Genomic DNA, 22,800 nt, shown 5'->3' with positions numbered 1-22,800 from the left:
ATGTCTTCTTATAATAATATAATAAATTATATTTTACCTTCCAAAATGTTTAATTTCTAATTTTGAATAGAATTTAATTAAATATTATGTCATTATGTAGAAAAATAAACTAAGCCAGTAAACCGTCATAAATAACTCTTAACGGATATTTAATTATAATTTCGGCTAGCAATTCGAATTTTGTAACTATGTAAAATCACCTATCGAGAAAGTCAAGTTAATCTCACCAAGTATATGTTAATTAATAATGGGCACACCTCTTTAGACCGCATAATTATATATAAAGGGGGCAAACGAGCCTACAGGTGTCCACAAAGGGCGGTCCTCGCAGCCCATAGACACATTTTTGTACAGGGTGCATTGCCAGCCACTTAGGGAAGAGTTGAAAGTCGTCTCTCAGGGAAGTTTCCCACTAGGAGTCGATTCCATAATTCGCTAGGTCACAAAAGAAAATGCCTTGTGAAACGGGCTGTGGTTGATGAAAAAAGTGATGTTGATGAAATTTGCAATTGATACGGCTCGTACAGTGTTGAAACAAGGCAGAAGGGAACAACCCAAATTATTCAGAACACTCACCGATAACCAGAAATTGGTAAGCTTTTCTAAAGTTAAAACGTGATTGACAAAGGATAATTTTCCCCTTCGTCTGACGTCTCGATACAATTTCTCATTTTCTTTTAAGCGGTAGCTAGTTCTAACCTCGGCTCTAACTAACACTGCTTATAAACAAAGAATGTATAAATAAAAAATAGTATTTAATCGTAAATTTATTATAATATTTAATTAACGTTTGAGTGCTTTTCAGCTTGGTTCAGGACATAAATGTGCATAACAGGTTTTTTTTATTTTAACCGAAATTTAGAAATCTGTGGGCCAAATTTGATAATACGGTGATGTAGGTGTCTTTTTATTCTCCAATTTTTTTATATACACCAGGGGCAGACAAGACCACGTGGATAGTGGGGTTCTGTGATTCGGTTTTGGGTACTTTTTGGATATTAATATATAAGTTACAAACAATTGATGGTCCATATTGAAAAGTTTATCCTAACTAAGCCAAATTTATAAATATTATAGTAATCTATCTAAATTAACTTGTAATATATTATTATCGCTGAGCCATAGTGCGACTAAAAGTAATAATGTTCTAAAGCTATACCATGCATAAGAAATTAATTGACTGTTTGCTTTTTCCTTATTTAATTATTAAAATAATTAATTTGGCTCTGGAAAACGCAATACTGCAGTCATAGTTATTCATGATTGATGATTAAATGCTGTCCCGTCTTACGACTAGGTAATCGAGAAACTAAGCCTAACCAAAGTTACAAGCTTTTGGAGAAAAATGAAAAAGTATATACCTGTTAATGACTGTTTTCAAATAGTAAATCTCTTTATACTGCAACCTTTTTTCGCCTTACTTTGTCTAGTGTAGTTGAGGTAAGTACATTATCTTAAATATAAGTACTTTTTTCGCCTTACTTTGTCTAGTGTAGTTGAGTAAGTATATACATCCTACGTGCCGCATAAAATTTCATAGTAATTTATTTGAAAAAATGTCTATAGTAAATGGCCTAATTGGCATCAAATGTATACACATGCATTTAAACACTCCAATGGGCGTGTTAGTGTTGGAGTGTATCACAAACAGTAGGTACAACATAGTTCAGAAAATTAAATTACCTCCAGAAACATCGGTCTTTACTGGTGAATGTTTTGCTACTACTAAAAGCTCTTGATTAGATGCTGTGTTTCAAACTCAAAAAAAACATTGTATTTACCGATTCCTTAAGTGCATTAAAGAGCTTAGCAAAATTTTCACTTAAACTAAAGATTAGCAATATTTAATTAGTGTAATTTCTTAAGTTTTAAAATGATAAATAAATAAGAAAAATTTTAATTGTCATTTTCTTTTACTTAATCCTTCAAAGTATTGAAATGGAAAACAAAACCAAACCCAACCAAAACTTATTTAAAGATAACAAATTACAAAAGCTTATTTGAATTGTCAGTAGATCAGTCGCTAACACAGGTAACACTTCTTTATAATAGTTATTCTATAGACTTAGGTTACTGATCCGATATTATGAATCTGTGATCGTTTAAAATCATTAAAAAAAATATTCTTTCAAAAAATATAAATGTCATCTGTTTATCTTTCTAAATCTGTAGGAAATGGACTTTACGGTACGTATATAAAATATAACTTAGTCTCTTTCTATCTACAGTATCGTTGTATTCGACAAAAGAGATAAACATATTTTAGTGAAGAATTAATGGTTCGAATAACGCAAAGTAGTTAGGTACGTGACAGCAGCGGCCATTTACTCTGTGCTACGAACTTCTAAATTCTAATCCATACGCATTCATTTTCGAGTCGAGTTGATCGTAGTTAACAGCTGAAAGCCTTTTTATTAACTCTCGAAAAATAAATTTAAATTTGCATCCTTTACCTTGGCGTCATTGCTGCTGACGTTTCGCTGTTGTTCGTGAAGCATGATAACGAGGTAAAATAAGAAATTTTTCGTACGAATTGCTCATTTTCATACAGATCAAGGGTTGGGTTTACAATTCAATACCTTGAATTTGATTATACTGAGTATGTACGAAATGTATGTCCAAAAAACTAATTATTATCTAGTTCGGTTAGGTTAGGTTATTAATATTTTATTTTAAATAACTGTCCAAAAAACGAATTATTATCTAGTTTGGTTATGTTAGGTATTGAATTGTAAACTTGAACCTATGATCAATAACATACAATGCTCTAAAAAGTCAGTTTTGACTTTATTTCGTTAGTTTTTCCCTTAATCACCAAGCTGTCACTCATATTTACTTTCACTTCATTTTTAAAAAGGTTCCGTTTATTGTTTTGTCACAGACCTCATTATTTGTATAATCCTAACCTCTAGTGTAAATGTCTTTGTTTTATGGTCTGAAATGTTTTATTATTATGGACAGTTAAGATAAAGTGATAATTACCATATAAATTTTAACATTGTTAAAATATCTGATCAATATTGTAGTCCAAAATTTTTTTCTTCCAGGTTTTAAAACATGATTGGCCTTGCTTTGTTACTATTGGGTTGGCTAGAGCTGAGCCCAGTACCACTTATTGCTCAAATAATTGGAACTACTGAGCCAGCGTTAAAGCTTCTTATATCAATCTTATTGGGTTACCCTTTAGGAATTATATACAATGCCAAGATAAAAGAACATAAATCACTGAGGCATATTTACTTTGCATTGATGGGGATTGATCTTGCCATTTACAATTTCGGATGGTCATTTATCCATAATGCTATACCTGCACTTGTAATATATCTTACTACATTCATCTTTGGCCCAGGGAAATGGAATGCAATTATAACATTTGTATTTAACATGACATATCTATTAGTTGGATATGTTATGACAGAGTCTGAGGATTATGATATAACATGGACAATGCCCCATTGTGTCCTGACCCTAAAATTGATTGCACTTTCTTTTGATGTTTGGGATGGCCAAAAATTAAAACAAGGAAAGGAATTATCAAGTAACAATAAAAAAACTGCTTTGGAAAGGGTACCAACACTTTTAGAGCTTTTTGGATTTGTTTATTTTCCTGCTTGTTTCCTTGTTGGGCCTATATTTTCATTCAAAAGATACCTTGATTTTGTTTCTGACAAATATCCTCTTGAAAGTGAGTCTAAAAGTCTCAAAAAACATGCAGTACAAAGGCTTGTCCAAGGATTTGCTTATTTAATAGCTTTTCAAGTAGGAGGTAAGAAAACTTTGTAAATAATTCCATAAGTCCAAAATTGTACATTTTAAAAATTTATGCACAGTTTGTCTAGTTTTTTAAAATGGTATTTAATGAAATGAGATCTCTAAATTTGAACATGTCAAATGTAAAACCTAAATTACCCAATTAAAATAAAATTGAAAGTTACTTATAAAACTTAAAATTTATACAATCATATTCCTTTATTTAATGATAATGTAAATAATAAAATAGTTTGCCACATAAATGGTTAAAAGTAAATTTAAATTACTATAAAAAAATTGTTGAGTTAGCTATTATTACAACCATACCATTAAAAATAATTTTATTTTAGTGTCGGTTTTCAATATTAAATACATGATGTCTGATGAGTTCTGGGAAACGTCTATTCTTTACCGACATTTTTACTGTGGCTTGTGGGCTCATTTTGCTCTGTACAAGTATATTTCCTGCTGGCTACTTACAGAAGGTAAGTGAAATATTCAAGGTCATCCAAGTATTAATTAGTAATTGAAAAATAAAGTAAGTAAACAACTAATTTCCAATTGCAAGTCATTAACATACAATAATGACTTAATTTAACAGGTAATTTTAAATATCTAGTGTTTCTTAAGTAATTATTTAAATATTTACACAATGGCAGCACATAGTGATGTATTATAAATACATGAATATTGATAGCTGTGGAGAATTATTTAAAAATTATGCTTACTCACTACAACTAGTATTCTATTATGTAATCATGATCCTATTTATAAATCCTTATCAATTAATAATACTAGAATTGGTTTAAAATCCCTAAACTGAATAACTTTAATTTTCATGACATGACATGTCTCGAATTTAAAATATATATATATATATCTACATTATAAGTATAGTAAAAGATTAGTACTACAATAAAAAAAGAGCAGCTATCTCTGCATCCTACTAGATTCATGCTTTAAAATGTTTCAGCACAGTTTGTAATGGTTGGTCCAAAACTGTAAAAAAACAGTTAAAATAAATTTTACCTTTTCAGCCTCATGCATTCGTTTTGGATTGTCATACAATGGAATTGAGGATACAAAAGATGGTCCGGTTGCCAAGTGGGATGGTTGTAATAACATCAAGTTGATGCTTTTCGAAGGAGCGACAAAATTCCAACATTATATAGACAGTTTCAACTGTAATACAAACTTCTTTGCAGCCGAATATATCTACAAAAGGCTTAAGTTTTTGAACAACCGACACTTAAGCCAGTTTTTCACTCTCTTATTTTTAGCTCTGTGGCATGGACTACGTTCTGGTTATTACATGACATTCTTCAATGAATTTATTATTATATTTATGGAGAAAGAAGTGGAAAGTATTATTTCAAAAACAGCCTTATACGAAAAGGTCTGGAATTCACATTTGAAGTATGTTATGTATATATTCCTAAAAGCTTATACTATCGTTTTTATGGGTTGGAGTTTGGCTCCGTTTGATCTCAAAATATTTTGGAAGTGGTGGCAAGTATACTACAGCCTATTTTTCTCAGGTTTCTTAATTTTCTTGCCTTGGCCATTTTTATACAAAAGACTTCTTAAAATGGCGGTTAAAAAATACTTGAAACCCAAACTTGATGAAAAGCCAAAAAGTTCTTAACATTATAAAATAAGATTGTAGATAAAAAATAAAGCACATAATAATATTATGAATAAATTAATGCATGCCTTTTAGTCATAATAGATATTGATTATTATTAAGTAGACTGATTATTTATTATAGTACTGATGCATAATAATGTTATAATATAAAACTATTACTTATTATTCTCGTCAAGCCGAGTTCCAAAAAATCATATGTTTTTTTTGTGTGTAGTGCGTAACGGCAGTAAATTTATAAGTTCGAGAATTAACGCTATTTAAGGAAAGATATTGTTATGATTTTACGTAGTAAACTTTTTTAATTCTATTGTTTAACAAATTTACATGTGAAGAGTCATGTTTCAGTGCTTTAGTACTTGTACTTAAGTAAATTTAAATGAACCCAGATTGTTTTTGACATTCAGTTGTAAATGTATTTACTAAAACAGTTTAAGCTGAACTTTATGGTTCTTAAGACGACAGATCTTATGGTAAGATTTGATGTCGAGTCGATCTAAGGTCAAAGTAGGTTAGTTTGACGCCTTGGTGGTGATGATCCTTTTCAGAATTGAAATGTGCTTTGACCTTAAGCATGACTTCCGTATGTCTACTCCACAGTTTCGTGATGTAAGCGAACTTTGACAAATCTTTTTTTTAACGTACATATGTGTTAAGTTACCTAAATGAATTAATTAATTTAAATGAAGTTTGACTAAACACCTTAATTCTATAGCTTTATCTTTATTTAGTTTTAATAATCCGGTTCTCCATGTTAATCTAAATCTATACAATTTCGTTTGACAAGATATATTGTTTGGTTTTAATTTTGCGTCAATGGCCGTTTTGCTCAATTTGAATAATTACTGTAAATAAATGTCCATCAGGTTATTGTGAGCCATACTGCACTTCTTTTTATTCTGACGTTACTTGATACATATGTATATAATTTATTGTAATTTAGTTACAATATCAAGAGAATATGATTTTATATGTATATGCTTTTTTAAATAGTTGTGTTAGAAATAAAAAGCTATTCAAGTAATGGTTTTCTTTTATTTGATCCTACTTTATCACGAATTTGAATTACATTTATTGGTTGTAAAAATTGGATGCTGAAGGATTAATTTTGAAACCATTTAAAACTATACTATACCTATATAAATATAGTGTAGTAATTGTAAATATATAAGACTGATTTTGACTATTATTAGCTCCATATTAAAATTATCAATTTCTCTCATTCTATGTTTAAAATTGCTGGCATTCCTTTATCGCCCGAAGCTAATAATGAATCCACAATCTAACTTCAGACCGTGACAGTCGATTGATCTCCTATCTGCATCCCAATAACCAAACCCTACGAAGAAAATTGATTTTTGGAAAATTCAACTCTAAAGATATATGACATAAGGATACAGTTTACCTATCATTATCATACAAAGTTCTATCTACATACACCGATCTACTATGGATAGCTTGTTTCGACAGATGGCTATTACAGTCCATCGAATGGTTATAGGCACACTTTTATCAATATTTAGATTAAGATGTCCATCTCAAATATGAATTAAAATTCGATTGAGATAGGTCATTTAACTTTGGTTTGGACGTATATCAACATCGCTAAGATTTGTACTCTCCACAAAAAATATTTGCTTATGGAATCTACCACTTTCAGTATACAGGGCATCCTAAACTACTGTGATATGAAGGGAAAGTACCTTAAATATCGTAAATGGGATATTTTGCTGTAAGATTTTTTTGAATAGTAAGTATTACTGCAAATAATTTTAAATAAACATGAAACTGCCAAAGCCAATTAAGTATTTTTTGGATCTAATTTATTAATTTAATGCTCCTCTTGTTTTACGCAAGTCGGCAATCTTTTATTATGTCCGCTGCCCGTTCATTTTCTTATGCATATTATAGTGAGTTCTCGATATGATATGGTTGAATTCTGTATCTTTCCTAAAAGATAAAATCTAATGGTGTTAGGTCTGGGGGACTGGACGGCCATCTAATCGGTCCATTTGTAGCAATCCAAGTAGGTAAAAATTTAGAATCTCTGCTGCTCTCCGACTATTATTAGCCGGAGTTCCGGAACTCGTAGTTGGAAGATTAAATTTTATTAAGTGGGTACTTTTCCAAATGTCGTCGTCAGCTTTTCACAAAGATTGACAATCCTCTTGAAATTTGACTCAAATATTTTATGGTTCCTTTTAAACTACTGTTACTTAAGAAAAAAATTTAGTAAAAATTCTCCTGATTGGCATCACCAAAAAGGGTGTTCTTTCACATTTGTGTCGGTGCTATTTCAGGACGACACAAGTCATTTAATAAATTACATTGAATACTTTTCAAAATTAATTAAATTCTTATTTCAGAAAAATAGTCTATCTACGATATTTAAGGTACTTTGATGTCGCATTCTTGGGTCGCTTTATATATGTATATATGTTAATCTGACACCAGGTGAACCTAATCTTTAAGATTATGCAGTTTTTATTTAAACAAACGAACACAATTTACTATATCAATGCTTTATGCTTGCTACACTAATTTTGTCACTTAAAGCTTTGTGATATAGCGAGCGTGAGAAAGAACATTTGCAACCAATCCGGACAAGCACAGTTTATTGATCGCTACCATGAAGGATGTTTTTCATGATTCGTTTGTGTAGGTATTGAAAATATGTACAACTAAAACAAAGAATTCAGTTTCAAAAACAGCTAGTTACCACACAAATAACTAACAGTATGTTTACAAATTACAACGATTTTATAGAGATATTTTTAATATTTAATTACCGATTAATACTGTACTGTTATATTCGCGTAAATAAAAACGTACTTAATTCAAAGTATTATTATTAAATTAAATCAACCAACAATATAATTGATATCCGATGTAATATTTGAAATCGCAATACCTTTAAAAACAATGAGAACAAAATGTCGAATATGCCCTTTACGGTGCGTTTTATATATATTTCAGTAAAAAATATATTAAATTAATTATGTAATAGGTCTGGAAAAGCCGTTAAGTCGATATTGAATGTATGCTGTTAAAAACCTATTAACTAACTATTGGATCTATCTGCCATTCATATAGAAAATTCTCAAATACGTCGACCTCTTGGAAGTTGCTCGGAGGACTAGAAGAGGCAACACTAGGTTTTAAGACTAATTTTTAAGGATTCTTATTGATGATTTTCAATGTTTGTATTGTTGCTTTCTTTGTATTTTGATCAGAATATACATTGTTTGACATTTTCCAAGAATTTTCATTTTTATGGGGTGGTGGCCAATTTCCTACCGTTTTCTAATATGGTTTATTTCATTAACTTTCAAATGATACTAATAATAATAGGGACACGAAGGATCTTAGGAGTTATAATCGCTTCACACGAATTTTAGGAAAGGTGCGATTTCTTTGACGCCGTGTGTATGATCTGAAAACTTCATTATTTCTCATATAAACCCCTAAGTTCACATTTTTTCCTTTCAAAGTTAACACTACAAGTATGTAAATATTCATAGTATAGGATCACGGATTTTATATCCCACAAGGAACAGGAGAATCGTTGGTATATATAAATTCGGCATAATAATACCTTAATAACAGGCTTTAATTCATCAGAGGTGGAGACTAACAGTATTTTCATAACATTAAACTGTGATGCCTAAAACAGTCGCCATTTTCCAGGCACTCAGTTCCCCTCTGGGAACGTAAACACCTGAAGAGGGGGGATACCGCCTCCTCCCGTCGTTAACTTGCGTGATTTCGATAAAAAATTTAATCGTGTTTCCATTGCGTTTATTATGTATCTCGAAATAACTATTAAGAAAAGAAAACTAATTTAAAATTAAAGGAACAGATATATTATATACCTTACAAATAAAATAGTTGTAGATAACTAGAATTTGTTACTTTCTTTGGTATTTAGAGAAATTTTTACGTACGATAATATATCTATAACGACTAGATTAATATTTGTCATAGAATAATTTACGATACTATTATATTTATATATTTACATTCCTTATCATGGATCTTCAAAAAAATAGTCAGCCTGATTTTTAAATTTTTTGGCTTCAAATTTGAATTTTATTATTACCGGTAAATTTCTAAAATAATTTAAAACGGAATGCTATCACCAGTAATAAAAACATAAACATTACATATTTTTGCTTATGCTATATTAAAGTCAATTCCTTTCCGTAATTAGTGTATTAGTAAGAGAATCATTAAAAGTAAGTGTTGGATGCCGGTTTTTCAAATTATCTTAGCTCTTCTTTGTCAAGGAGGTCAATTGGGCTATTCAATACTCTTGGATCCTCCGGAACCCAGATTTTGGCGTGCAAAGTTGTACCTGGGGGCCTATCACCACGACGTGACCACGAGAGGGAATGTGACTGGAAATTACTGCCTGCAAAAAAAAAATGAGTAACATCATCATGTATATTTGTTAGAAAAAATATAAATAATATATAAATTGTATTTAAAACGATCCTTTTAACACATTGCGTCGTTCATTTACACAAATAGCACATACGAAATACGGAGATTATCTTCTGATTTCTTAAATGTTTTATTTAATATAATATCTCCTTTAAAAATTACAATATATAATAGAGGAAAAATCTTTGTTTTTAATGTATTTTATTATTCTTTATTACTCAAGATGTCATATGGAACATGGCGTAATGGTTGCAGCTCCTTACAAACATTGTGTAAAAAAAAAATGTGTGTGTACAAGAGTACACAGATAAGAAGTGAAACTTCTTTACGACATATAATTTTTCTACTATTTGCAACTTCACGAAAATGGGCTAGATTAGGCTTAAGCCTTAAGAAAAACAATTTTTTAGTCATATTTAATAAATTTCTCCAATACGTCGATAAAGAAGTTTTACTTCAAACACTTGGCGATTAAAAAGAGTGGCGGAGAGTTTATTGCCAGTTCTTCTCTTCCGTTCTACGCCCTTGATTTGAGAACTGGCAGTAAATGTAAAATTAGAATCATTTAATGTATATTTCTTTATTTTTTGACGTTCATAAGAGTACATTATGTACCTATATGAATAAATTATTTTTGATTTGATTTGAAAAATAAAAATTGGAAATCTAACAACCATCGATATTAAACGAAATTTGTATATTGAGATAAAGAATATTCATTGTATCATATATTAAATAGTTAATGAAAAACATTTAAATCGCTCTCACCCTTGCGTTAACATTAGTTTTATTTATCTACAATTACTTTGAAGAGAGTCTAAATATTCTCTGAGGGCTAACAAAACTTTGCGAATGCGGTGTATAGGGCAGTGTTAGGGTGTAGTTGAGGGTGACGCACGTGCGTGCTATTATGCCCCTAAACCATATCGCAAGATAGGGTTGACCTATGCCATTCATTAACGACCGATAAAATATTAAACTACTCAAATGTATTTACTACATAATTTAAATTATCTAAAATCTTTAAATTTAAAACATTTTCACAACGTTTACATCGGTACATAAATCTTATTTTTATTGACACAAATGCATCTCATTTTCAATTGTTGAATTCTAACGTCGAAATCTTAATTTGAACTTTCATGCTGTTCCATACTACAAAAAGAAAAAAAACAATGGATAATTTTTCATGTCTGTCATTATATTGTTGTCTGTATATTTATATATAGCCCCACCGATATTGCAATTGGCAACCCTGATCAACTTCGATTCTACGAGTGCATTAATAACAGTTTAGACTATATTACAATAGATATAATGAGTATTTCCTGTGATTAGACCGCTTGTCGCATAATGTGCCAGTCGATAAATAATTCATTCTATTATACCTGGTATTGATTGCCTACTTAGGTCAAAATGCAGAAATAGAGCGTATGGATTTAAAATAATAAGTACTTAAACAAGGTTAGATACGTAAATTTATTGCATTTGATTACGATAGTTTTTACCGGCGTATTTAGACAACGCACCTAATTCTTCCTCGATTCTCAGGATTTGATTGTATTTGCCAATGTGTTCGCCTCGAGCTGGCGCTCCGCATTTCACTTGGCCGGCGGACAAGCCCACTACAAGATCCGATAGAAATAAATCGTCAGTGTCCCCCCAACGGTCGCACACCACTATTCCAAATCCATTAGTCTTTAATAATTTATAAGCTTCGATTATTTCTGTTAGTGTACCGGCTTGGTTTAATCTTAGTGCAATTGCATTTCCCGCTTTCTTTTCAACCGCTAGACCTACCCTGCGGAGGTTTGTTTGTGTCAAGTCATTACCAAAAATCTGACTTTGCGTTCGAGCAGCGAGCGTTGACCAAGCTGCCCAATCATCATAATCAAAAGCATCTTCAACTGAACAAACTGGAAACTCTTTCATATTGTCTAAATAGACTTCAGCTAATTTATCAGACGACATGTATTCTTGCGGATTTGAGTTAGGATTTTTAAATTCCAAATCATATGCTCCATCTTTGAATAAATCGGAAGCGGCAGCATTTATAGCAATCTCAGCTTTTCCAACATAGCCACATTGTTTGATGGCATCAGTTAAAAACAGCAGCGCATCTCTGTGGCTTTCAAGGGGAATCGCAAAGCCACCTGAGTCACTCACATATGTAGTTTCAATGGAGTATTTACACTTGATTACATTTTTCACATAATGATATATTTCAGCACCAATTCGTACGGCTTCTGCGAATGATGAAGCCCCAGTAGGCATAATAATATATTCTTGAAATGGTAATCCATTTGAAGCTACAATTCCACCAGTCAAAATAACAAAGTGTGGCACTGGAAGTATTATACTCGTAACTCCAGCCATGTCAGAAATATGGCGATACAGGGGGACCCCTTTTTTTGCTCCACCAGCTTTAGCGACGACAAGCGATACAGCCATTATGGCATTAGAACCAAGTCTCGATTTGTTTTCTGTTCCATCCAAGGCTATCATAAATTGATCTATCTCTTTCTGCATGGTCACTTCTAGATTCTGTTTAATAAGCTCTGGTGCTATAATAGTGTTAATATTCTTAACAGCCATTGTTACTCCCTTCCCATTGTACTCCGATGGGATACCGTCGCGCATCTGCACTGCTTCAGCAACCTTCTTTACATCGGTTGAGGGAACGCCTATGCGGAATAAACCTAATTCCGTTACCATATCTACTTCTATCGTAGGAATACCAGTAGCATCGAGGATTTGACGCGCAAGTAAAATCTTTATAGGCATTTTAGTAATATTTTTTCTAAATATATAATATACTTTATAAAGATTAAAAAACAATATTTTGAATGGAATATCAAATCAGTGACAGTTTTGGTTCTACTTTTACAAAAAATAAACAGCCAGACTAGCTTCATATGTAAAAACTTTATGCAATGTTTTATTTTGAGAATTTAAAAAAAATATTTTCCTATGTCTTCGGTATCTTTATATTTGTTTAAATTAATATTGTTAAAAAAGAAAATATCCCCCAGTAATGCAAAACCAAAATAAAATATATAAAAAACCTCGCTCCGTTCGGAATCAGTCAATAAAGTGTCGCACGTGCGCCCTAATCTCTATGTAAATCCTACAAAACATTTCGATAAGGTGTTTTTAGTAATTGAAAAAAAGATTATGTGGTGCGCACTTGGCGTTAATCGTGGTATTCACCCCTTTGTTAATAATATTTTTTATAATTTTGAAATAAAGCCGCGCAAATCTTGATTCTTTATACATATTTCATTGTAAGCCTTTTGATGTATTACAAAAAACTGATTTGAAACGCAAACAAAATTTTTATGTAGAAGCAATAGAACGTGTTACATTAATATTGCGATCGGCTCAATTATAAGCATCCTTAGAAATATTTATGAACAAATATAGAAGGGACTACTTAATATGAATCTAATACACACCGCCTCCCCACTTGAAGACAAAATAGAAAATTTGCTACGGCGTGATTCGCTAATGCACTTCATATCACACCCTTGTTTACATTGTTGCGATTGTTAAGTTGTAATTCCTGATGTGTCATCAGCTGTACATTATAATGGAAAATGAATTAAGTATATTTACTGTAGCATCCAACATATTTTTGCATTAATAAGCAATTATAAGAAATAAGTATTATTTTTGGTGTATTAACAGTGAAAATAATAGTTATATTATTATTATGTATGCAGTATTCACAAGCCATTTTATATAATTATATAAAATGGTATAGTAATTCTTAAATCTTGTATAAAATCTACATTACATTTTAAATATTAATCAGTAAGCAAAAAATAAAAAATAAAATAAAAACGTCTTAAATATAAAGGCACGCCTTTTTTCCCCATTATTATATTAATATGTAAATGAATTGCTGTAGTAATAATTATTATTAAAGTATATAATATTTAGAACAATATAGAAGTAGCCAAAGTAAATAAAATTTTGACCTATTTTTTATTAGATATTTTTATTATTGAATTTGTATTTTCTAATTTAAATATAGCCGTAGTATTTTATATCTTTCACATAAAACGAAATACCGTAGGAAGGTAAATTAATTTTTTATCAAAGTCTATATTTGGGTGAACACTCATAGTAGATCTATAATAATCGCTTAAAAAATTTAATTTAGATGTGGGAGTTATTGCATAAACGGCACGAACATCAATGATGATCACGCGATGTCCCGTGGGAACTAGTCCCAAACGCACCTGGACCAAATGATGACAATTTATCACATGCGACAAAATGAAGTTATGATAATTTCACCGTTTTCTAGTTATAAAAAGATAAAAGAGTTGAATTGGACTGTGTATTTTAAAGTTAACCTAAAAATAATGTAGGACTATTTTTTTAAGTCTAAACTAGCGTAGGTTTTTAAAGTGTAAGGTGTCAAAGTGCTTTTGACAGATTAAATGAAAGCGAAGTGTAGTTCCGATAGACCTAACTTTTTCCACAATATAATATTATATAATAATTCCACAATATAATATTATATAATTTCCTGTGATTATTATTATATAATAATAATAATCACAGGAAAAACTTATATCTAATTGCGCTAGTTATATAAACAAATTTAGTCAGGTTTATCTGACGCTGAACTAGGTGTGAACTTGTATTTCAGCATACAGCGCCTAACCCCATTATATCCAAGAGTTCCTCAGTTTTATCGTAATTGAGGCTTTGTAACCATTTAGTGACTTCCTTTTTGCACAATACTCTATTATAACTGTATAATCTATTTAGCAAAAGTATTTGAGCAATGATGAATTTGTGTAAATATTATATCGTTTCTTCTTCTATTTAATGTGAATGGGTTAAAAGTTAAATAAATATATTTATTAAAACTTTTGCTGCATCGTTTATATAGCCGTGGCATCTAAACAATTGACGATCTTAATTAGGACATTAGTTACGCAGCAACCACTATTGATTACTGAAAGGTGTACAAACAAATTGCAGAAATAGGGGTCGCGCCCTGGCACTGTTTGACCCAACAATGGGGTTCACAGTTCACACGTCTTGTTTTCTGTGGTGTTTGATCTTTGATGCGCTTTTCCTGCCGCTATTGCAATTTGGCGAGTATTAGTAACACATTTTGTGTTATATTTTTATGTAATTAAAAAGTAATGACGTGTTTAAGACATAAAATTCTGTTCAGGAACATAAACATCTCGATTGGAACTTTTGTATTTATATGAAATCTTTATAGACATTATACGTAGTTTAGAAACTTAGTGCATAGCGATTATTACAGAGATCTTACGTTTCTTTAATTACATATTTTAACCTAATTAGTATGTATGTCGATAAGTAATTGGGTAGAATATTAGTATAGCATACATGTGATAATACATCAATTATAATAATAATAAAAGGTAAAACGTTTAAAGGTATTGGCTCTTGCCAAGACAATACCTATAACTATTTAATAGCTGTAACTATTTAATAGCATTGAATATTGTTTTAATCGCTTTTTTAAGTTGTAACGGAATCTTTGCTTTTATGAAATAGAAACGACCAAATTACCTCTCACAATAACTTTCTTCTGTTCCTCTCTATTCTGGCCGTTACCAACACCTGACAGCATGTTATCCGATGCATTTCTGTCAGTGCGAACCTTTTAAACAAACAATATAATTGACTCAATTAATATACATACACAATATACGCATAGAAATATATTCGCCTCTCGTTATAATTAAAAATAGTTTTTCAAAAGGTACATTATTAACGTAATAAAAAGATCATCAGGAGTGCACTCCGCTCTATCATCGACATATTACACTAATACTATATCGCGCTTAGCAATTGAGAAGCATTATACAAAAGGTAAGTTATAAACAATAAATAAATAATAAAGTTACTGATTGTAGTATTACAATGTTTTTGGTTTTTATGGGCCGTACCTACAATAACATTATACATATATTGTTTAAGTTTATTATGTTATTTACCAATTCTCCAAGAAAGCTTATGTAGCCGATAGCGAGCTTCAGTGTGTCGACTTTAGACAATCGCTTTTCGTAAGGTAGTGTTGGTATATGAGCCCGGAGCCCTTCAAAGGCATCATTGATTGATTGCATACGTCGTCGTTCTCGTAGGTTGGCTGCTTGGCGTTGTTGAATTTGTTGTTGCGGGCACCGACTCCGCCGTTTATGCAGCCGTCTACATTCTGACCTGTTGTGAGGTAAGACAAAAAAAAAATCTTTTGTTTCATTAACAATGAAATAAGGGAAATTTCATCTAAGGGAAATATGGCAATTTATATACCTAACTTAATAACTACAATTACTAAATGTGTATTTTTACAAATTATATATGAATATATTTTTATATATTCATATGTATGTTTATTCTCAAAATATGATTTAATCAATTATTTTTTTCTTTCCAACTTCAATAAAACGTAATTTTGACAGGATTTGAGTTGAGATTGAAAGGCTTTTCCAATTAAAACTATGTCGACGCTTAGATGCGTAAAAGAAAATCATAATATGCTAATTGTGTGTAAATTATATGTATATATTAAAGATTAGGAGTAAGAAGAAAAAATTTGCACATAGCATAAAATTCTTTCTTACCGTTTTCGTGGAACCGAATGATTTTCTTGGTCACTAGCGTATAGACTGCCATCCGACATTGAAGAATCATCATAAAGAAACATGTCCGAATTGTGGCCAGAATTTGGAGATCGATCTATGTTCATAGGCATGATGCCATTTTCTAAATGACACACATTTAAATGACCATTATCCATATTGCATAACTAAATAACACTTTCATTTTTTAAACATATTTCGCGGGTTTTTAACTAAAGAGATGCTCCGCAGTCGACATAGTACGAATTGTTCGACTCTTCAAACTGAATTGAGGTTCGGAGGGTTGCTCAGAGGGCTGTAGCGGGCTATACAAAGACCCGCCCACCATTTTCCTCTCCGCCCACTTGCCGTGTTATAAATATATCTCTTTATTGAACCGAATCTTCTTAAGAAAATTATCAAATATGTTTTCATTATTCACCAACATGTACTCGTTTATACCAAATTTATACTATTGGGCAATTTCCGTTTGTATTTCTTTATAACATTTTTATGGCATATTGTAAATATGCTATAAAAATAAACAAAAGTTAAAAATAATATAAATCGAAACACCGTAAAATATAGAACCATAGACCTGTCGAAGTACATAATGATACTCCTTTTGCTTTTGATAAATCACTTTTTAATGTATGTTAACTTGTATTATATTATTGTATAAAACGTTTTTTAAATATATATTTACAAATTTTCAGAATATTCAATGTTTATGGAAAAGAAAAATTACCACGTTTCGTAGTAGAGGAGTTTGTTAAGCCGTATGTATTATAAATTTACTTACTTAATATATCACCTGACGAATTTTTTCTAATAGAAAAGAACTCGATCACACTTTTTCTACAGTAGTTCAGATTATAAATCCGGTAGTTGTATAGCTCTCATATCTTCGAGGTTTAAAGACTTGCGCAATACTGTTTCGGTTTTATTAATTATTGATTCTATAAAAAAGTTTTACTCACTTTTTTAAAAGCGGATGTGGTCATGGATGAGGATATATAATTTGGTACTCTATTGTAAAAAAATAAAGGCATACCTATCATAATGATAGTTTAAGGTGTTAGCCCTCACATGCGTTACTCAACGAGGTCGGGCGTTTGAACCCCGGCTGTGTACTAATGGATAGTTCTTTCTTTTTGCGCTATTACCATTCCGATGAAGGAAGATTCTACATGAAGAGTTTAGAAGGTTGATTGACCTTGCGTTGTCTTGCGTTTTATAAATATTTTTTTAAAGAGTGTTACAACGTTAACAAATATAATTTTTGTCCCCATTGAGTATGGTCTTCCATTTCGCCTTGTATGAGAGATGATTGCTTTTCATTAATATCTTCGCTTTTTTATTTATAAAATACATAACAAAAAAATTTAAATTTTCAGAGCAATATTCGGTTCGTATAGCTACAATCCACTTACGCAGATGTTCGAAAAAAAGGACGATCCTTCCAGTAACGGAAACGTCATTCAGATACAAATATACAATCGCACTATAACTCAAACGCAAGTTATGACAAATCCTCCTGCAATACGAAATACCGTACATAATATATTTAGGAAACACGTAACCGCAACTAAGCCAAAATCACCAAAAAAATTTCATTTGAGACCTATATTGAGAACTATCCAACAAGAGAGTCACAACTCAACGAGCTCCGGTAATTCTCAAGTGAGTACGGACCATCAGAGATCTACCGTGTAGAACATTAATTAATACAGAACGAATTATGTTCTTCATACACAGATAAAACTCTTTTACTTACTTACCAGATATATTTTAAGGTGTGGTGGTGGATTTCTTATTCAGTTTAATAACTATTTAAAATAAATAAATAATGTTTTTATAGTAACATATGTATTTTAATGGTTATAGTATATACTTCATGTAATTTATACAAGAACATCAACCAAGCGCTATAGAAATGACAAGGATAATTCGACTAACGCTTTTATATGTCAACATATTACTTATTGTGTTTAAAGTAAACAAAGTAGAAAATTAATATTTCTAAAATAGGTTTTTATACGTAGCATTTCTACTACTTAGCATATTTTATCTTATACCAAATATTTGACGTATGCTTAAAGGTATAATTTGAAAAGGAATGGAAAAAACTGGTTAAAAACTTTAGATTTTTATTTATATGTATTATACAGTTATCAATTACACTTCTGTCATGATCATTATTCAAATGGTATGTTGGTTATCAAATTAAAATTCCACGGATTTTGAATAAGTTTATCTATGAATATCTATTTGCAAATCTTTAGAAACAAACACTTTTTACGAAATACTATGTCCCTTTATCAAAAATTACATATAATCTTATGCTAAAAGATAATAATAAATATATTTTACAATATATACATATGATGTGCAACAAATAATCATACAAATAGTTTCTTTGTAAATTGATTGTTACACTGAGTTGAAACTATCCTGAAAAGAAATACTAGAAATAGTACTTACTTTATATCAAAATAGAAAAATGATATTAGTTGCTTTATAATATGCAATCTAATTAAAGTTAAACACTGTTTGGACTTAGTACACATCAAAGTAAATTGTTTACACTGCGATAAAATTAGACAGAGAAGTGATCTTTTTAAATAGTCATAATACTGATTTATTCATCAAAAAGTTCAATATTTAAAAATAAAAACAGTTGTGAGTTTGCTCACAGTCACAATTTATTTTTAATTATTGGGAATTCAACATATATATTACCACTCTCCAATATTGAATATAAATAAAAATTGCTAATAAATCTAGACATACAATAAAGACATTATATATTTAAAAAAGTAATATAACAATTTTCATTGGAAACAGCAAACCTCAACACAAGCACAATGATAGCTAAAAAATTTAGAGCAGACAATTTTTTTAAATTTAGATTATTATTTATCCTAAAGTAAAAAGAGAGCCTGTATAATAATTGCATTACATAGTAAACACACTTAAACTTATAATTATTTTTTACAGTATAACTTATAGGCAATGTTAGCAATTCCAAATAAAAAAGATAAAGATGATATTAATATTATAGCTCTAAAGTACCTGTAAAGTAAAAAATTACAAATAAATTAAGCAATAAATAAAAAATTATAAGTGATCAAAACAAACTAAACTGACCTCAAATACTTGTCAACATTATTTACTTTAAATGCATGGATACTTTTAATTTCAAACTAGTGAACTGATTTTGAAGTGTTTGACTATTCTGTTGTTGGTTGAACCTGATTAAATTTTAAAACAGAAATGTGTACCTACAAAATATAATACACATGATACACATAAATACTTACCATGTGAACTTAGATCGCTTTAGGAGCCTTATGATACTTTCAGTCTGTTGTCGAGTTGCAGATATGTCACCAGAGTTATCAATTACAAAATCTGATTTAGCTACTTTCTCTTCAAGAGGCATCTGACATTTTATCCTAGTCATTGCAACAGTTTCAGAGAAATCATTTCTTTCACATAATCTGCTAATTTGTTGATCTATATCACTGAAATGAAATAACTAACATTTTTCTATATTCTTATTTCAAAATTTCAGCGAGAGCTTAAAAATATCTTACCAAACAACAGTTATAATTTTATGCATGAATCTTAACATTTTTCCAGTTTCAAAGAGTAATGGGACCTCCATCACTATATATCTGTGTCCCGAGAAAAAGTATCTGAAGGCCATTTTCATCATGGCACTTTGGATTCTAGGATGTGTAATAGCATTAAGTTTCATTCTTTTATCTTTATCATTGAATACTATATTTCCAAGAACTAGTCGATCTACTTTACCATCATCACTAATAACCTCATCCCCAAAACACTCCTTAACTTCTTTCCATGCTATAGTTCCAGGTTCCAAGACTGAAATTTGATTAATTAAGTTAACAAAAATATACACATTGATTTAAATATATTTATAATAACAATCAGCATAGAATTCATAAATCTCGGATGATATATTGTATTCGTAAAAAATGAATAAAGTCTTCATAAAACATATCATTCACCCCTTTTTTATATACTCATAAATTCACATAAAAACATTAAACTATTTCATACCTTTCTTAGCAATATCATCGGCATCTATAACAGCAATTCCATTTTCACGAAATATAGATAGTACGGTACTTTTGCCCGTAGCTAAACCTCCTGTAAGACCCACAATGAACATCCTTTCTAAAAATTAACTTGTTCTATAATTTTTATTATGAAAATAAAAGATTCTGACAGATAATAAAAAGAATAAAAATATTTTATATATGGGTGCCTTTTTAAAGCACCCACAATTAAGCGTGATATTAAGGTTTGCGTTTAATACACTCGGCTATATTTATGTAAAAATATTCTTGGAAAAGGAACGACGAGTTAACTTTTATTATGTTATTTTAAAAATCAGGGAACTACAAGCATCATCGAAGCTGACTACAGTGTTGCCATCTCCTACAGAATTGTCCCCCTAGAGGCCTAGAACCAACATCTAATAGCCCTAAATATTGTAACGTATCGTAAAACCCCTTAAGTTATTGATATCAACTCGTCAATTTTCAAATATGCAAGAAAAATACACATAAATTTTATAAATTTCGATGTTCAAATTTTAGTTATTTCAGTGGTAGCCACGCTTGGGTGTTAGTTCTTGGTTGGGTTCTAGGCGTAATATAAGTTGTATAGACGCTTGTGTTTTTTTAGAAAAAAGTTATCTTATTTTACTTTATGATTTTTTATACTTTAAAAAGAACCTCAAACAAATGTACCTCCTAAAACCCCTTTACGAACCGATTGATCGACTTCTAGATTCCCCTAAATTTAGGGAGAAAATGCCCATGTTGGCCACTGCCTACATCTGTAGACATACATATGTCTACATATAATAAAAACAGATAGCTAAATATAAATCGTTGTCAATTAAATAATAAAATGAAACTTGCATAAAAAGAACTTGTAAAATGAATTGTATATGAATTCAAAACGTTTAAAAAAATAAGGGATTTGTAATAATTGTGTAAGAAGTTTTAGATTGAGTTGTAGATTATTTTTACTTTATTTTAGCTATACGTGGTTAATATTACCCTTTTACCTGTAACAGTGTTCGAGTGAAACAAACAAATATTGTATATCCATTGCATATATAACAGACATGTACCTATTAATAGTTAGGTTTTGATTTATTATATTACACATATAGATACTAAAAAAAATCAGTAATCAGTCACCGAATCGAACCTTTGTTGATTATCTTCCTTAACATGTTGCATAATATATATAGAAAAATGAGCAAAGTAAACAACTTACATAATACAAATATTGCTACAAAGGTGAATCAAATTAAATTAATTATTGTAAACATGTAAATCGATAACTATGTTCAAGTTGTATATCCTAGTATTTTTATATTTAGAACACGTGTTTCGTAACAGTTTGTTTAAAATCTTTTTGATTAATTTTAATTACATTTTAGTTTATAAAAAAGGTTTAGGTTTTATAGTTTCTTGGTTTGTTTGTATAATGTTTGTTTGTTTTATTGTATTAGTGTTAAGTTCCTGTAAAAATAGGAAATACATAAATATTTACATTTGTAGTTAAAAGCACAAAAGTCGTAAGTAATTAATAACTAAGTGTTACTACTTACTGGGCAGCCATATAATTTAATATTTTGTTTACTTGCTGTTCTATAAATAAAATTGTTCAATTGATAAAAGCTATCGTTACACATTGTGCTCATTTTATAACATTGTTAAAGTTCTTTGGAAACTTCCATTTGATACATAACATAGAAACATCCTAAAATTTGAAACAGTATAGTATGTTGTTCGAGTCACTGTTTACTTTTCCCGATGTAAATATGAAAATATCAGAAAATTGTGAATACTTAGTTTCTGTCATAATATATACATATGTTTATTTTACTTTACAGCTCTCCCGTACGTACTTGGACATTAATTTCATGTGATCTACAATAACGTGTTATACACACATACCTAATAAATATAAAATATATATTTACATTTTATAAAAAATTGTTTTTATGCTCTATTTGTATTTAAGGTATGCTGAAATTGACACACAAGATTTGGAAACATGCTAACTCGACATGTAATTTGCATTTTAATATAAAATATTATTATCTCCTAACTTTAAGAAATAGATGTCATGTTTCATTTTCGACGTTTAAGAAATCCCTTTTTAATTAATTGTTCTTGGCAAAGGTTTGTTGGTTAGATTTACAAAAGCTGGTAAATACTTCGGCTTGATAACAAGAAAGAAAAAAATGTTAAAGGGATTGGAGAGGATTCTACACAAAAAAAAATATATGTAT

The 22,800-nt window shown here is 30.2% G+C and overlaps 4 protein-coding genes across 4 annotated transcripts; 2 read left to right on the top strand and 2 right to left on the bottom strand.

Moving 5' to 3' along the window:
* The first annotated feature begins 2,244 nt into the window (after positions 1-2,244).
* On the top strand, positions 2,245-6,418 carry LOC110997370 (lysophospholipid acyltransferase 5). Its single transcript, XM_022265504.2, has 4 exons — positions 2,245-2,507; positions 3,048-3,766; positions 4,101-4,235; positions 4,788-6,418. Exons 2-4 carry the CDS (start codon positions 3,058-3,060, stop codon positions 5,393-5,395), a joined length of 1,452 nt encoding a protein of 483 aa, XP_022121196.2. The 5' UTR covers positions 2,245-2,507; positions 3,048-3,057; the 3' UTR covers positions 5,396-6,418.
* A 4,898-nt stretch (positions 6,419-11,316) lies between these two features.
* Positions 11,317-16,882, bottom strand: LOC110997366 (enolase-like). Its single transcript, XM_022265501.2, has 4 exons — positions 16,458-16,882; positions 15,831-16,053; positions 15,410-15,493; positions 11,317-12,609 (listed from the first exon to the last, which is right to left on the bottom strand). Exons 1-4 carry the CDS (start codon positions 16,631-16,633, stop codon positions 11,317-11,319), a joined length of 1,776 nt encoding a protein of 591 aa, XP_022121193.2. The 5' UTR covers positions 16,634-16,882.
* A 139-nt stretch (positions 16,883-17,021) lies between these two features.
* LOC110997365 lies at positions 17,022-18,318 on the top strand. The gene is made up of 3 exons (XM_022265500.2): positions 17,022-17,105; positions 17,171-17,233; positions 17,852-18,318. The coding sequence occupies exons 1-3, from the start codon at positions 17,068-17,070 to the stop codon at positions 18,168-18,170; spliced, it is 420 nt and encodes a 139-aa protein (XP_022121192.2). The 5' UTR covers positions 17,022-17,067; the 3' UTR covers positions 18,171-18,318.
* Positions 18,319-18,593: 275 nt separating this feature from the next.
* LOC110997373 (dephospho-CoA kinase domain-containing protein) lies at positions 18,594-20,881 on the bottom strand. Its single transcript, XM_022265508.2, has 4 exons — positions 20,544-20,881; positions 20,054-20,345; positions 19,778-19,981; positions 18,594-19,529 (listed from the first exon to the last, which is right to left on the bottom strand). The coding sequence occupies exons 1-4, from the start codon at positions 20,653-20,655 to the stop codon at positions 19,442-19,444; spliced, it is 696 nt and encodes a 231-aa protein (XP_022121200.1). The 5' UTR covers positions 20,656-20,881; the 3' UTR covers positions 18,594-19,441.
* Positions 20,882-22,800: the final 1,919 nt, after the last annotated feature.

This window comes from Pieris rapae, chromosome Z (assembly GCF_905147795.1).
Source record: "Pieris rapae chromosome Z, ilPieRapa1.1, whole genome shotgun sequence".
Taxonomy (NCBI): Eukaryota; Metazoa; Arthropoda; class Insecta; order Lepidoptera; family Pieridae; genus Pieris; species Pieris rapae.
Note: the sequence above shows the minus strand (reverse complement) of the source record. Positions and strands in the feature narration are given on the sequence as shown.

Coding starts and splice junctions, on each gene's coding strand:
- LOC110997373 (XM_022265508.2), bottom strand. CDS start 20,655: ATGTTCATTGTGGGTCTTACAGGAGGTTTAGCTACGGGCAAAAGTACC. Junction 19,982..20,053: donor AAAATTATAACTGTTGTTTG/GTAAGATATTTT, acceptor ATTTCATTTCAG/TGATATAGATCAACAAATTA. Junction 19,530..19,777: donor AAGCGATCTAAGTTCACATG/GTAAGTATTTAT, acceptor TTTACTTTACAG/GTACTTTAGAGCTATAATAT.
- LOC110997366 (XM_022265501.2), bottom strand. CDS start 16,633: ATGGATAATGGTCATTTAAATGTGTGTCATTTAGAAAATGGCATCATG. Junction 16,054..16,457: donor CATTCGGTTCCACGAAAACG/GTAAGAAAGAAT, acceptor ACCTCACAACAG/GTCAGAATGTAGACGGCTGC. Junction 12,610..15,409: donor AGGAACAGAAGAAAGTTATT/GTGAGAGGTAAT, acceptor ATGCCTATAAAG/ATTTTACTTGCGCGTCAAAT.
- LOC110997365 (XM_022265500.2), top strand. CDS start 17,068: ATGATACTCCTTTTGCTTTTGATAAATCACTTTTTAAT. Junction 17,106..17,170: donor TTGATAAATCACTTTTTAAT/GTATGTTAACTT, acceptor ACAAATTTTCAG/AATATTCAATGTTTATGGAA. Junction 17,234..17,851: donor GTAGAGGAGTTTGTTAAGCC/GTATGTATTATA, acceptor TTAAATTTTCAG/AGCAATATTCGGTTCGTATA.
- LOC110997370 (XM_022265504.2), top strand. CDS start 3,058: ATGATTGGCCTTGCTTTGTTACTATTGGGTTGGCTAGAGCTGAGCCCA. Junction 3,767..4,100: donor AATAGCTTTTCAAGTAGGAG/GTAAGAAAACTT, acceptor ATTTTATTTTAG/TGTCGGTTTTCAATATTAAA. Junction 4,236..4,787: donor CTGCTGGCTACTTACAGAAG/GTAAGTGAAATA, acceptor TTACCTTTTCAG/CCTCATGCATTCGTTTTGGA.